The sequence below is a fragment of the Maniola hyperantus genome, chromosome 20, assembly GCF_902806685.2.
Source record: "Maniola hyperantus chromosome 20, iAphHyp1.2, whole genome shotgun sequence".
Classification (NCBI taxonomy): domain Eukaryota; kingdom Metazoa; phylum Arthropoda; class Insecta; order Lepidoptera; family Nymphalidae; genus Maniola; species Maniola hyperantus.
This window is the reverse complement of record NC_048555.1, coordinates 4,196,028-4,212,177: the sequence shown is the minus strand read 5'-3', so window position 1 is coordinate 4,212,177 and position 16,150 is coordinate 4,196,028. Positions and strand designations below refer to the sequence as shown.

Here is a 16,150-nt window from a genome sequence, read left to right as displayed (position 1 = left end):
ATTATACAGTTTACGAGATACAGCCCACTGACAGACAGACGGACGGAAAACGGAGCGGACGTAGTTAATAGGGCCCCGTTGGGGCCGTTGGCCATTTGCACCATTCGGGTACGGAACTTAATGCTTAATTTTCGTGGCGAGAAATGAAGACGCGTCTAGAACAATATAACAACAGTAGGTAGTTAAATACTACTTTTCTGTAGCCTTGAATGAGTTTTTTTAGGTTCTCATGAATGAATTATATAAACTTTCACCTGTAGTTATAACGGTCACCGCGTGCCACAACTTGCGTCTTGTCCCACTTGCCATAACCCGTTCCGAAATTGACCATCTAGTGGTGAATAATGGTTTGGAATTTGGATCCTTCATATATTATTACCTAGCTTTTTATTATTATTTATTAGGTAAAAAATAATAATAAAATCCTACTTCAGCCATCTAAAAAAGTGCCCATGATTAAAGGTAACCTCTCTTCTCTCTCTCGGCGTTGTATATTTCTTCATTGCAGCTTAGCGTGAACCTGCTCTGGTATATAGTGTGTTATCTATGGCGTGAACACTTCCTTCCCCTTCTTTGGTAGGGATAGAATTTAGTAGGGAGTTGGTTTGGTTGGGATAATATCTCAGATTCTATCGAATAAGACTCGATTCTCGATTTATGGATCCTGTGGTTTAGTGATGGCCTATCCACTTACCCATGAATAATAATACCTACCTACCTAATTTTTTTTTTTTAATTAAAATCTTTTATTAACAGGCTTTTACATTTATGTATGTCAGCCTTACCTACCTAATGATTGAAGTGAAAAAAAAAATATTTATTATTTTAAGTATTTATTATTTTAAGTAAATATCATAGAAATAAAAGAGAATAATAATAATAAAAGTCAATCGTTAAAGTAGGTACGTAATTACCTACCTTATTTATAAGTAATAAAATATTGTTAAATTTTATCATTTCTTTTTTAGCTTAACTTTTATCTTATTTTATTAACTTTAGACTATTAAATTGCACTTGTTCTTAATCTAAATCAGATTTTGTTTACAGAGTAATTTTTCTTCTTATTTTGACTTTCTTGCAGTATTTCGTTTGATTTCTTTGGCACGAACTTGAAGTATTTTACACCTGTAAAGATAGATTAATATTATCATGATTCATGATCTCAACCCATCGCCGGTCAACAATATTATATATAAAATGTAATAGATATACTTACTTAGCTAAGCACTACATACCTAACGGATTCACTCTTGTGCTAAATTCACCATCTGGCCCGAAGGTGCGATCTGTGTCTTCTTTATACAAATCCTGTATAAATAAATATAATTGAACAAATTGTGAAAAAGGTCCAGGTCCAGGTCTATTCAGATATACCGGTTCTGAGAGCATCAGACTTCAGAGGGTAGTTTTTTAGGGTTCCGTAGCTCAAAAGGAAAAAAGGAACTTCTTATAGTACCTATCACTTTGTTGTCTGTCTGTCAACAAAAGCAAAAGATATTTATCCAAGGAATACAAGAAACGGTGATAGACTGGTGATTGGACATAGGTTTTACAGTGCATCTTACGGATAATGTAGTTATGTCATGTGTATAAAAATATTTAATAAACTACCTCCAGGATTACGGGTATTACCCCTCCAACGATTTAAGAAGGATCTTTTTAAGTGGCTTATAGATAAATGTTTTTATTCAATCAATGAAATGTTGGCACAGTAGGTTAAGTTGACTCTTATAATATATATATATATAGAATTAAACTTGACTTAGATTGTAAAAAAATTAAAATTTAATGAATTTAACTATGCTAATAATTATTAGAATTTTATTAATTGTGTTATAATAGAAAAAAAATTGCATGCCAGAAATGGCCGATTACATTGATTCTTACTTACCTTAAAAATTAACTACCATTGTGACTCATGTATTCTAGCAAAATAAAGGATTTATGATTTATGATTATGTCTGTCAAGAAACCTATAGATTCTAGGTCAACGGGAAGTACTCTGTAGTACTTCCCGTTGACCTAGAATCATGAAATTTGGCAGGTAGGTAGGTAGGTCTTATAACAGAAATCTAAAAACCGTGAATTTGTGGTTGCATCACACAAAAAAAAAGTGTGTTCATGAACTAATAATTAGTATTTTAAATTTTTAAAACTATATATAGGCACACGATGTATATAGGCTTCTGCTTGACTGCAATCACACCAAAGTATGACTAAAATTAGATCTGCTCTCTGCTCCGGTGGAATCCGATTAGGTTTTAATAAACTGTTACACCCATTCCAGTTTAGCACGATTCTGATGATACGATACATGTAGGTAAAGACTGCATCAAGACTGTATTATCGCTGCTAGATGATCAAGTAAACCTGCGTACCACCTGGTAACGTAAGTACCAACAGGTGTCCAAAATTGGAACTAGAGTTGCGTTAGTCGCTATTTCAAAATCCACGCAATATAATAAGCTATTAAGTACATTGAATCTTCACTATGATTTATACCGAATTCTCCACTAGCGACGCTGTCACCTGAACAGATAAGCTTATGGCACTGTACATTGCCTACAATCAAATTATTCAGTACGATGTCCAGTCATCAAGCCGGACGGCCATCGCAAGGTGTGGTTCTTTCAACCTATATTTTAAACCTACCTGGACTTCATAAGCTTGTTCCGGTATATCCATAGCTTCGAAAGAGGCTTTGATGACGTAAGGGGTCCCGTCGTCGCGTCTGTTCACAAAGGCCAATGCATACGAGCCATCCGAAAGCTCCCTCCTCCATATCTTGATGATTCAAATTGAAAAAATAATATTAAAATAAAATAAATAGAAACACATAGGTATAAAGCGTGAGGAAATTCACATAGAATGAAAAGGGTGTACAATCCGCGAGAGGTCGAGATGGCAATCAGAGTATGAGAAGCACTCGCACGTCGCCCGCGCTCGCCCGTACCGGGATAGCGCGGGGGATGTGCCGATGTGCGGGGCGTTCCCTCCCCGATTGCCATCTCGACCTGTCGCGTACTATACCTACCGCGCTGGCCAAACGTGGATTGGCAGACTTCACACATTTTTGAGAATATTACGGACAACTCTCAAGCGTACAGGTTTCCTCACGAAATTTTCCTTCATCGGTAACTAACTTAAAATTAAAACGCCCATAACTCTGAAAATTTAGAGGTGCGTGCCCGGGACCGAACCCTGGACGCCCCGTTTGGGAGGCGGACGTCTTACCCACTAGGCCATCACTGCTTTTTTCTAGAACCGTTATTTTAGCGCTATTATAGGCTAATCACCGTTTTTAAGGGTTCTGTACCTCAAAAGAAAACAAGGAACCCTATAGGATCTCTTTGTTGTCTGCCTGGCCATCTGGTCTGTCGAGAAAACGTATAGTGTAGGTACTTCCCGTTGACCTGTGATCATGAAATTTGGCAGGTAAGTAGACCTCCCGATCTTATAACATAAATAATGGAAAAAATCTGGAAAACCGTGAATTTGTGGTTACATTACAAAAATGAATTTGCTAAATTACATATTATGGCCAGTCCGTAATTAACTTGCAGTGTTCTACACAATTTACACATACACATATATAGGTACATAAAAATGTTGGGTACATCTTGTAAGATGGTACGGAACCCTTCGTGTGCGAGTCCGACTCGCACTTGAACGGTTTGTTCTTCTTTGCTTTAAAAAGCGGTGAGAGCCTAGTGGTTAAGGAAAAGGTAGGTTACTAAAAATGTAGGTATATGTACCTCACATCGTGATCCATTCCACACCCTCAACCCCTGTTTTCCCAGCACATCTTGGTCTATAGCAATAATGTCCCGGTTCAGCAGAATCTCCTTGAACTCAGGCCGGATGGTGGCCAGGTCTACGCTCATGAACATAGGGGCGGCTAGCATCGACCAAATGGCCATCTGCACTTTTGCCTGGTCTAGTGATAATCCATAATTGCCTATGATTAGCTAAAAAACGAAAGATGTTATAAATAAGTGACTAGCTTTTTAAGGTCCCGTACCTCAAAAGGAAAAAAGGAACCCTTATATTAACCTAGAATCATGAAATTTTGTAGGAAGGTAGGTCTTATAGCAGACATGTGGGAGGAAATCTGAAAACCGTGAATTTGTGGTTACATCACAAGGAATTAAAGATGGGCGTTATTGGCTATTTACGGCAACGGTTAATCAACAGTTACTTAGTTTCAATACCGATATTGTTAACCGTTGCCGAATATCGGTATCAGAGTTGTGTTTCAACTAATTTAATATGCGCAAGGCGCAGCGGTTTCCGTAGTAGTAACTAAGCTAGCTGCCGTATCAATACCGTCTGTATAGCTAGCGCGCGCATATTCACTAAAATAAAACCAATTTTACTTTCATGAATATCGTGAAGTAATCACAACCTTAAGTTCATAGCAGTAAAGTTTAATTTGATCATTGACATAGGTCAAACTATAGTGGACGCCTGCACGAATAGTTTGCCACAGTCCAGTTAACCAAAAACATTTCATGAAGATTGATAAACCAAAGAGGACCTTATCTCTATTACTCTAAGGCTAACTGTATTTAGAATGATAGATCAAAGTGTAATGGACAAGTACTTGTACAGTTAAGCCTTAGCGTAATAGAGATAAGGTCGGCTTTGGTTTACCAAGTTCTTAGTTACTAAGCCAGTAGCCAATAACCGCTCCTTCTCAGCTTTCAGTGAAAGAAAGAAAGAGAAGGCATAATTATTGCGTTTCTAGTTACCAAAAAACCAAACAATGCATTGTCAGCTGCCAGTTGGCAGCGTTGCGTTGTCAGGTGGTTCGTCATAGATGATAACTGAAAACCGTTGCTAGCTACGACAATAACGCTACGGTACGCTATAGGCGCGGCAGCGGTTTTCAGTTAAGTTAAGCTATAGCGGACACATGTCTACAAGGAATAAAGTAAAATGTGTTCATGAACAAATATTGCTATTTTCAACTTTCAAATTAAGATTACTATACTAAGTGGGGTGTCATAATATGAAAGGGCTTTACTTGTACATTCTAAATGAGAACCTCCTCCTTTTTTTTGAAATCGGTTAAAAAGATTTTTATTTATTTTTAGACATAATAGTTTTTAATTTATCGTGCAAAATGTCGATAAAATACGATTGTAGAACGGAACCCTAAGTGCGCGAGTCTGACTCGCACTTGGCCGGTTTTTTTAAAACGGGGGAACATCTCTTTGGGGAGAGATCGGGTTATGTGAGGTTTCTAACCACTAAAACCCCGCGATGACCATCCTCAACGCATATTAAGAAGATAAAGCTCCGGGAACTCTTAAAACGTGCGCCAGTGCCAACTGCCAGGTGACTACTAACTTCCCGTATGTAAAAAGTACTCTGTGATACTAACTAATGACTTTAATGCGCCCATTGGAATGATGAACTCAAGAAAATAACGAGATGCTGGTGGATGAGAGCAGAGGCGTCTTTACCTATGGTGCAGGATGTGCACACGGGCGCCGGGTCTAAGGGGGCGCCGAGCACCCTCTAATGCGTCACCTCCAAAGATGCGTCGATGTCGGCGCTCTCAAAGACCCTGCGCTCGTGTTATGGCCGACGCCGTCATCATTTAAAATCATCATTAAAAATTGCACCATTTGCATCCGAATTTCCGTTTGAAAATATAACTGTTAGTATTCCATTTTGACCCTGCTCCTACTAGACTAGAGGGCGCCAGAGTACTGGTTGCACACGGGCGCCACAAGGGCTAGAGATGCCTCTGTAGTTCTCTGAGTTTAGAAAAAAGGTATGCATGCAGGGTGACGGATTGGTTACTAACTTTTTAAGTAGGTGCGCATAACGGGTATCAGGATAAGTAAATTGACTAGAAGAAATAGAAGCTATATTGCCCTAACATATTGGAGAGTTTGAAAAGGATTTATATCCTTCGGAAACGATCTGACACCAGTAGTAATTCAACAAATCCGCGGGGTGATTACGTAAAACGTTGCAGTAGCGACAGCAATGCGACAGCAGTAGCAATGCGACAGTTCATTTGCTGTCTCTCTTCTTCTTCTTATTTTGCTTTGTGGCTATTGCTGTCTCTCTTTAGTCGGACGTACGTCGCGAGATACGTAATCACCCCGCGGGACTCTGTAGGAGAATTTGGAGATAATAACACTTCTTACCATATCTGGGTCGTTCCAATTCCCCGGGCCAGCGTATTGGGCCAACGTGTCCTGGTTCTCGGCAAACCAGGTCATGATGGTACTCACAGAACTCCAGGAGTCCTGAATGTCATCCCAGTTACGCCACAGGTTGCAATGCTTGGCAATGGTAGCATAGTCCGGCTACAAGAATACAATCCATACTTCCATACTAATATAATAAATGCGAAAGTGTGTCTGTCTGTCTGTCTGCCAGCCTTTCACGGCCCATCCGTTCAACCGATTTTGACGAAATTTTGCACAGAGATAGCTTGTATATCGGGGAAGGACATAGGCTACTTTTTATCCCGGAAAATTAAAGAGTTCTCACGGGATTTTAAAAAACCTTATTCCACGCGGACGAAGTCGCGGGCATCCTCTAGTTTGACCATATAGTATTGGTCAAACAAAACAATAGAATAGCGATTTCGTCCGCGTGGACTACACAATTTTCAAACCCCTATTTCACCCCTTTAGGAGTTGAATTTTCAAAAATCCTTTCTTAACGGATGCCTACGTCATAATAGCTACCATGCATGCCAAATTTCAGCCCGATCCATCCAGTAGTTTGAGCCGTGCGTTGATAGATCAGTCAGTCAGTCAGTCAGTCAGTGACCTTTTTCTTTTATATATTTAAACTAGCTGATGCTCGCGACTTCATCCGCGTGGACTACACAAATTTCAAAACCCTATTTCACCCTCTTAGCGGTTGAATTTTCCAAAATCCTTTCTTAGCGGATGCCTACGTCATATCTGCATGCCAAATTTCAACCCAAACCGTCCAGTAGTTTGAGCTGTGCGTTGATAGATCAGTCAGTCAGTCAGTCAGTCACCATTTCCTTTTATATATATAGATTGTTTTAGATCTTACCACTTTTTGATAGGCAGGCCAGCTGCACGAGTAAACCATGGGGCGTCCAGACTCGTTCATCAGTTTTCCAAAATATGGATACCCTGTATATGCCACATTGAATACATTAAAACGAAAGTTTTTTGTTTAAAGAATATTAGCCAAGTTAATGTTGACTAATCCCCTTCCCCCTCCAATTAAGCGTTAACTTGTGCTAGGAGTAGGTACGACAATAGTGCAACGGGTGGGATTTGAACCGGCGACCTTTCGGTTTTCAGTCCGCTCCTTTAACCGTTGAGCTATCGAGGCTCATTATCGATTGTCACATATATTTACACATCAATACTTTTGAATTTATGCAAGCTTCATCAAATTATATCTCGTTGAAGGTTTGGTTATAATTTATGTGGGGATGTCAGTTTATATGACAAGCATTACAGGCAGTGGCGCGCACAAGGTTTGAAGCTAGGGTAAGCATTTAGGTAGAAAGTAGATACATACGTAGGTAATTACTGGCAGGTCATCATAAAAATAAGCACTGATTTACTACTTATTTACTACAATTAGGGTAAGCAGTACTTTTATGCCTCTATGAGTTGCACGCTACTGCATACAGGTGGACAGAGTCACCTATACTCGCTAGTTGGTTATAAAAACCTCAAGCAAATGCTTACCAGAATCCATTTTCGAAATATCTATGTAACATCCGTCAAGTTTTATATAATCAACATCCCATTCAGCAAAAGTTTGTACATCGATTGCCTCATAGCCCAGAACACCAGGGTAACCCATACAGGTCATGTTCCCATAGTCCTGGTACAAGGCGAACTTGAATCCTTTGTCATGAAGCTGGAAAAACTGGTAGGTTAACTTCTGAGACCGTGAAACCAAGAGAGAATCAAGTGAGATCATAAAACAAGAAACTCTAGTCAAGACTAAACACACATCTAAATATAGTTCGCAACAGGTCGAGATGGCAATCGGGGAGGGAACGCCCCGCACACCCGCACAGCCGGGCGAGTGCGGATGACGTGCAGGTACCCCGATAGCCATCTCAACCTGTCACAGAGTATACCTACCTGTCTGGATACCTAAGTCCTAGAAGCAGTGGCGTGCATAGGGTCTGAACTTTGAAGCCTGGGGAGGCATTAGGTATTTACTAGTTTATATCAATAAAAAATTGGAATTGAATTTTTCTTTACCGGCAGGTTATAATGAAAAATTACTATTGAGATATTTCACCTAGGGTAAGCAGTGCTTTTATGCCTCTATGACCTAGAAGGTACGTAGAACCTGTGATAGCCTAGTGGTTAGGATATCTGCCACCTGTGCGGGAGGTCGGCGGTTCCAATCCCAGCATTAATTTCTACATACCTTTCCAATAGGCTACTTGACTCATATCTAATTTCGTCCAATAAATGATTATTTATATAGTATTTTGCTTAAAACAACGAAATATATCAATAACAATTATTAAAAACGCAGGATGGATATATAAATCCAATTTAAAAAAATACAATTTTTATTTTTATTTGAAACGCAGAAAACGCTGTCAGCCATGATGTGACGTCATTAAATATGTAAACAAAGAAATGTCATTCCTATGTCACGCGGGGACTAACGTAGTATCCATATATATAAAATTTAGAGTCCTGACTAACTTATATATCAACGCACAGCCTAAACATCTAAACAGCTGGGCCTAGATACATGAAATTTGGTGAGTGTGTTCTTTGTAGGTAAAGAGAAGGTATCCACTAGGAAAGGATTTTTTGAAATTCCACCTCTGAGTGGGTTAAATGGAGGTTTGAAATTTATGAAGCCCACGCGGGCGAAGTCACGAGCATAAGCTAGTTTTTATATATTTCTAAAAACTCATAGTAAACGGAAAAAAAAATCGTTTTCTCTTTATAAATTGAATAAGTTATTAAGTAAGACTTACAACAAAGTGATCTTTGCAAAAATAAATTTGGGTTGAAGTCGTTAGTCATATAGGATCCCTTTAAGCAAGTCTTTGCGTGTTACGTATATTTATTTCACTGGGCACTCTAATCCACAACTTTCCTGTGGTCTTTATCGATGCGTTTTTTTACATTCTCGGATGATGCAATAACGATAATTACTATATTTTTCATGTAAACTAGTATAGAAGTCATGTTTATTAAACTTTGGTAGGTTATGCTCAGTATATATAATGTACTCTGTGGTTATGCTGTTGTTTACAAATGCATGACGTCAGAGCACAGATAATCTATCGGCCAAACATGGCCGACAGTGTTTTCACCTGTCTAAGAAAAATATTTTTTTAAATTAAAGTTTTACGGTTTTTAGGGCGCAAAAAAATATAGTGTTAATTTTTTTGATATAATAGGACAAATATTAACCATTTAAGACCAACTTAAAAAAATTGTCAAGTAGCCTATTCCGCATTGCTATTTGTATTGCGTACATACTACTACTATTAAGTATATCTACCTAATCATACTTACATAATCAGCGATAGCTTTCATGCCGTTCGGAAACCGCTCCCGGTCGGGCACCAGCCGGTCCTTCTCATCGCGTTTCTTCTCCAGCCAGCAATCATCAATTCCCACGTAATTGTACCCAGCATCCAAATAACCTTCGCTCAGCATTATATCCGCTGTGCGTTTTATAAGAGCCTCGCTAAAATGAATAGCGAATGAAAAATGAAAATCGTTTCTCTTAAAAAAAATAAAAAACAATCAAAATGGTACACAAAAACAAAAAAAAAGACTACGCCTGCGGCCATAATTATCGCAAATTCTTTGCTACACGTATGAACTTAGTCGTGAGTCGTGAGTGCGTGACAGGTTAAGATAGTAATTGGAGTAGGGAGACGCCCCCGCACACCGTCTCAGCCTCCGCGCTAACCAGTGCGGGATAGCGCGGGTGACGTGCGGGTGTGCGGGGCGTCCCGTGATTGTCATCTCGAACTGTCACGTTGACCTAAGTAAATAGATAAGAGGTAAGAGGCATACCTTGGGAAAATCAAATTTATTCCTGCTTTTCTACACTTATCAGTAGGTAGCATATAGTATATTAATTTAATAATGCGATGGAGTAGGTATACTGGTATGATTTACTTAAATACAGGTTTAATAGGTTACTAGATTCTAGAATGACTAACTAATGCCTGGAATGCGTTGCAATGCGTCGAATGCGTCTTTCAAGATTTTTGTAAAACTCTATATTATGTATATTGATATTAGCTAAATATCTCATGTGTCTCATGTCAGACAGCTTCACTGCTTCACACTTCTATACTTAAGAAGATAAATCAACCCATTCCATTGTACGCGATAATTCAAACAATAAACTTTGATTAGGTACTTGATCAGTGATCACTAATCATTCTTACCTTATACATTCGTTAGGGTATTGTTCACAATCCGTGATACATCTGAACCTCTGCCAAGTCAGCCAGCCCATGGGCGGTGTCAACGCCAACCCATTATCAAGAGCCACGGCGCATGACAGTAGGCCCGCAAAAACTAAAAATATCAGCATCTGTAAAAAAATCATGCTTGTACAGTGCGACAAGGCTCTCTTGGCACTTGAATGACATTGACAGAGGGGCGCTGTTGGAGAACAAAAGAATACCTATTCAAACAAGAACAAAGGGTACACTTGACGGCAACGTTAGTTCCGATTTTCGCCACGCGTCAAGATAGCCTTGCCGCACTGTATTATTATTTCAAAACTGTATTATATTATAAAAATGGAATGAATGAATCAATGAACGAATTAATGATGAATGATTTATTCATTCAATAAAATGCAGGCACAATAATATGTTGAAATATATGTCTGATGAGCCTATACATTTCCACCACTGTAACTGGTGTTTGAATATCACCTTAAATTAAATTAAAAAAAGTAAGGATAAGTAAAACATTAAATTGTACAAATAGACTTTACACAAGCAAAACATAAAATAATAATAGTACTTAATGATTAAAATGTCAGTTAGTTTATTGAATAATGCGATTGAGTACCTACCTACCTGTATTTTTGAAAAATAAAAGATTTTTCTAAGCTTAGTGTTAAACAAATTAAACGAAAAATATAGATTGATTGATATATGTATATATAGTACTTACTCTTAACCACTTAAACAATAAAATTATTTAATTTATGTATTATTATTAAAACTAATTAATATTTTAATATTTTTGGACGCAATTTTTGGATTTAAAAGTTTGAATAAATATTTAAATTTAAAGAATTAAAAAAAAACCAAATACTTAGGTAAAATAATAATATATTAGTTGGGTAGGTACATACCTTGCTTATGTTGGATTTGTAATGGTGTCAGGCCCCCATAAAAACACCTACTGTTTTAATTAAGGAAAATAATATCAATAACTGCGATAACAAGCTATTTTTATTATTTGTATAATTTGTACCTAGGTATCTATAATTCGTTGATTATAGACTCTAACTGAAGGATAAAAAGTTGAATTTTGTAGTTAATACTACAAAACTAAAGTATTTATTAGGTTGTTAAACTCAAGTAGCCACCCTTTTTACTTTTCTAGGATATGCTGACATGCCAAGAAGTCGTGAATAAATAAAAATCGAACAACAGAGGAGTGCTTTATAAATCGAGCTGTATCTCTTCTTAACACGAATAAATCAGATTATTTATATAAAGAGGCTAAATCTTATCGTATGTACTTATAGATCCGACTGAAACACAATTAAGTTTGCCTAGCATTGTAGTTTGACAGCTATTATTAAGTGACTATCGCAATCACCCAGATTGATTGGCTGACAATTATCTCACAGTTGCCTAAAGTAAGTAGGTACGCTAAAATGTACAATTGCAGCAAGAAAGTCTTAAATTCTGCCAATCGCAACAATGGAGATGATTCATAACTACCTATTCCAAAATTCGTGAAATCCACGTCCGCTGTTAGTTTTAAGTGTGCTAAACATTTTAAGTTACTGATTTAACTAGAAAATTAGGTAGGTACGTCAAATGTTTATGATGTCACATCTAGGTATGTATTTCATACTAGCTGACCCGCCCCGGCTTCGCTCGGGTGGAGTATTTCGGACTGGGAGTGTCATCGTGAAGCCGTTGCTTGATACCTAAAATATCAATTCACCATCAGAAATTCTAAAATCCCCACGATTTAGGACTTTAGTACTTTGCAGCATCAGGATTGAGGAGTTAGGATCCGAAGTTCAATGATGTAGCCTCTGCTTGGTACCTAAATTAATTTTGCATCATCCGCAGTTACTGAAACATTATAGTTTAGGAGTGCTGTACCCTACATCATCAGGGTTGAGGAGTTGGGACTTGAAGTCTGAGAATAAAGTCGTTGCTTGGTACCTACAATATAAATTCACTATGAACACTTTCTGAATCTTGATAACTCAGGCGGGCAGTAACCCTGCAGCATCAGGATTAAGGAGTTGAATCCAGAATTTTTTATGTGACCACCACGAAAACTTTTTTGTTGATTTTAAAAAAAAATTTGCAAATCGGTCCAGATACCTCGAAAAAATCGATGTAGAAAAAAGAACCACCTCCTTTTTGACAGTCGGTTAAAAACCGATGACCTTGAAATATTTACGGAACAATCTTTAAAATATCCCCTTTCTAACAAAAAAAAATGAATGAAATCGGACTACGCGTTAATGAATTACAACTCAGTATACATTTTAACTTTCATCCCCTCTCCTACAGGAACCATGCTGAATTTCGGGATAAAAAGTATCCTATATTCTTCCTCATAGTATGACCTCAAATCGTACCAAGTTTCATCGGAATCCATTCAGTAGTTTCAGCGTGATGCGCGGCCGTGATACAGACAGACAGACAGACAGACAAAAATGAAAACAATTACAGTTTTGGGTTCAGTATCAATTATAGAGTGCCCTCGAAAAAAAAATTTCAAAATATCTTTAATGTACAGAATTTGACCTGTTACAGTTTTATTATAAGTATATATATATATATATTATAAGTATATTGATGATGATTGATAGGCTCACCTACGAAGCGAGCGTTTTTATAGAACGCGACAGGTCGAGGGGTGGGGACGCCCTGCACACCCGCACAGCCCTTGCGCTAACCAGGTGCGGACTGCTGCCGGTGCGGATAGCACGGGTGACAAATGCTGGTGTGCAAGACGTCCCGCCGCCTCATACCCCGGTTAGCCATCTCCACCTGTCGCGTACGATGCGTATAAAAAGGCGCTGATTTGACTAGTAGGTGTTCATCATCCCTATTGCGATTGTCGGCTTCTTCTTCGTAACACACTTGGCATTGTGTCGTGGTCACCTCGAAGTGACGTCTTTAGCTTTCTAGGCAGAGATATTATTCGCCACTTCTTCATGCAGGACCGACCAAATTAAGTCTGTTGTGGGCAGGCCCCTATATATCAGTGTACATACTGTATAGTCGGTCAGCATGGAGATTGCGATTGCAACAATGTGATAATCACATTTTGTCGTGCGCGGCTAATATCTATTTAGTACGCGAGATAGATATCTAACGCACGAGATGGGACGTGTCATCTTGAAGAATCTAGAGCTGTAACTGACCTAGTTAGTAGATAAGGATTAGATTATCGCAAAATATATAAGTAGATTATCGAGAAGTTCAATTTGATATAACTAGGGCCTGATTAACTCTCCTCAATATTAGGTACTTAGATACATTTCAACAAAATCCATAACAACATTATATAGAACGCCCTGCACTCCCGCACAGCCTTCGCGCTAACCCAGTGCGGGCGAGCGCGGGTGACTTGCGGGTGTGCGGGGCGTCCCCCCGCCTCATACCCCTATTGCCATCTCAACCTGTCACGCACTAAAGGTACTTAGTGCGCGCAAAATAAGTGCTTAGGCGTTAGGCCAAATCTAAAGTTAAAGCACATCATAGAAGGTTAGGGTTACATAATATACAAGCCCTGTAGATATCTGTTTTTGTACAATGACACACATCTTTTGTTCAGACCGGACTAGGTATTGTTTCGCGGCCACTATATTAATGTCTCAACGAGTCGCGCGATTTGAAATGATAATGAGCGGGCCACTATAAGAACCGATAGACTTTGGAGTCCCAAGGAGCTTGTTAATGACAACCCCACACGGCACACCGAAAAACGCAGCGTTTGCAGACCTCCACCACGGCCCCTGGAGACAAACAGCACAAGACCGTGTTCTATAATGGTCTTTGTAAGAAACGTCCAGCAGTGGACGTCTATCGTTTGCGTTCAAGCTTCGAGTATTCGAGTGAGTATTTCGAGTTATATCCCAATTTTATAAGACTCACGTAAAAGCCTGCGCCATCATCATCATTATCCCATTATACTATGAGAGTGAGGGAATAGAGATTGCACACACACGTACCGCAGTTGAGAGTAGCTGCAAGTCGCAGTAGCAGTGTCCGAAATACGGTATTTGACAACTAGTCAAATCAGTAACTTTTTATCAAACGTCAAAACGCGCACTTACTTAGTATGCGATATTCTATGAAATACTGAAATGTGACGTCACATCAAAATGGCGTACTTTTTCAGTTTAATCGATAATTTAAAATGGTTATTACGCTTAAAACTAACAAAGGACGTAGCGTAGCGTAGATTTTGCGTATTTTGGAAGACGCTCTATTTAATAATCACTGAGAAATAATTTATTTTTGATATAGGTAGTCAAATAGTGACCCAATTCCGTCGGAAGAATGTTGTTATATCCCGATTTTTCCCGTGCCGCATCATTATTATATGGCAACCCTATTACAAGCATGTAGAGCTGATAAGGCAAAAATCTGTCACAGCATTAAGGTAAATTACTTTTAGGACATTAAGAACACAATAGTTATTACGTTTTATTTAACTTTATTTTGATCTAAGCTAGCAACAAAGAAACATATTTTCGCATTATTACAAATGAAAAAATGTGTTTCTTTGTTATTGTTGGTTTATTGGTTTGTAGGTTTGTCCGTCAATCAGGTCACAGCGGAGCAACGGATCGACGTGATTATTTGCAAAGAGAGTGGAAACTGGAGAGTGACTTTGTATCTCGGCAAATGAAAGAGTTCCCATGGGATTTTATTTTTAAAACCCTAAATCCACTTGGAGGAAGTTGCGTGCATCAGCTATAGTAGGTGTTAAATAATATGTGGGTCGATACGTATTCTATGAAACATAATTATTAAATTATAATTAGTATAAAAAAATAGTAGTATAAATTAGTATTTTCAATTTTCGAAGTAAGATAACCATATCAAGTGGGGGTATCATATGAAAGGGCTTTTTACCTGTGCATTCTAAACATATTTTTATTTATTTTTAGACATCATAGTTTTGAATTATCGTGCAAAATGTCAAAAAAATACGACTGTAGTACAGAACCCTCGGCGCGCGAGCCTGACTCGCACTTGGCCGGCGCTAACCTAATATCCTAATTCTTTAAGTACCTAGGTATATGTAGGTAGGTAGGTAGGTATTTTATTTAATAAATATTTATCATAAAATAGCTTGCCCGTTTTTGGTAATTTAGGCTCATTAGCTGATGGTTCTACCTGATACAATTTACTTGGTCTGGCGATGGTACTTGGTAGCAAAAGCAAAACTCTTTTTGCAAAAATATTACAAGAAATGAAGTTTATTGTATTGTCTATAAGTTTAGTGAATTATAGTATTTATCTGAAGTAAGTTAAGATTTATTATAGAAAGTAAAAATAGACTAAAGCATTATTCGTCATAATATTATTATTTTAAGTAAGTATTTATTAAAAAGTACTCAAGTATTACTGAATAGTTCAGCGACCTCATAGTTCGTAATTATAGGTACGTAAAAGATTAGTAAATTAAGTATATTGTCTTACATACCATAACTCCCACACAACAATAAAGATGAGAAGATAAATTCTTCAAATCCCAGTAGTTCAGTACGCGCATACGCGTAGGTTTTTATTCGTTTCGTAATTTAATTCGAGTCTCGCGCCGTGGTCAGTAAAATTCAAAATTCAAACAAATGCTTAACGCCACCGCTCCGTTTCACATGTTTCGCGCGTAAACGCTCATCGCAGCAAAAAAACTTTTGATGTTTTCTTATTAAAACTTTATAATTTTTATAA

General features: G+C 38.1%; 1 protein-coding gene across 2 annotated transcripts; it reads right to left on the bottom strand.

Annotated features, from left to right (window-relative positions):
* Positions 1-1,017: 1,017 nt before the first annotated feature.
* On the bottom strand, positions 1,018-16,032 carry LOC117991590 (alpha-N-acetylgalactosaminidase-like). Of its 2 annotated transcripts, none has more exons than XM_034979182.2 (10): positions 15,903-16,032; positions 10,412-10,560; positions 9,522-9,696; positions 7,707-7,881; positions 7,054-7,136; positions 6,165-6,326; positions 3,756-3,968; positions 2,653-2,784; positions 1,236-1,308; positions 1,018-1,125 (listed from the first exon to the last, which is right to left on the bottom strand). In XM_034979182.2, the coding sequence occupies exons 1-10, from the start codon at positions 15,969-15,971 to the stop codon at positions 1,031-1,033; spliced, it is 1,326 nt and encodes a 441-aa protein (XP_034835073.1). In that variant the 5' UTR covers positions 15,972-16,032; the 3' UTR covers positions 1,018-1,030. The 2 variants fall into 2 exon arrangements, with proteins under 2 accessions (XP_034835073.1, XP_034835074.1); XM_034979183.2 differs by lacking the exon at positions 15,903-16,032 and adding an exon at positions 11,338-11,473.
* Between the last annotated feature and the right edge of the window lie 118 nt (positions 16,033-16,150).

What these genes read in the sequence shown, in the direction of transcription:
- LOC117991590 (XM_034979182.2), bottom strand. Translation starts at nt 15,971, where the DNA reads ATGCGCGTACTGAACTACTGGGATTTGAAGAATTTATCTTCTCATCTT. An exon ending in TGAAAGCTATCGCTGATTAT is followed by an intron (nt 7,882 to 9,521) that starts GTAAGTATGATT and finishes CAGTTTTTCCAG; the next exon opens with CTTCATGACAAAGGATTCAA. An exon ending in GGAATGGATCACGATGTGAG is followed by an intron (nt 2,785 to 3,755) that starts GTACATATACCT and finishes TGAATCATCAAG; the next exon opens with ATATGGAGGAGGGAGCTTTC.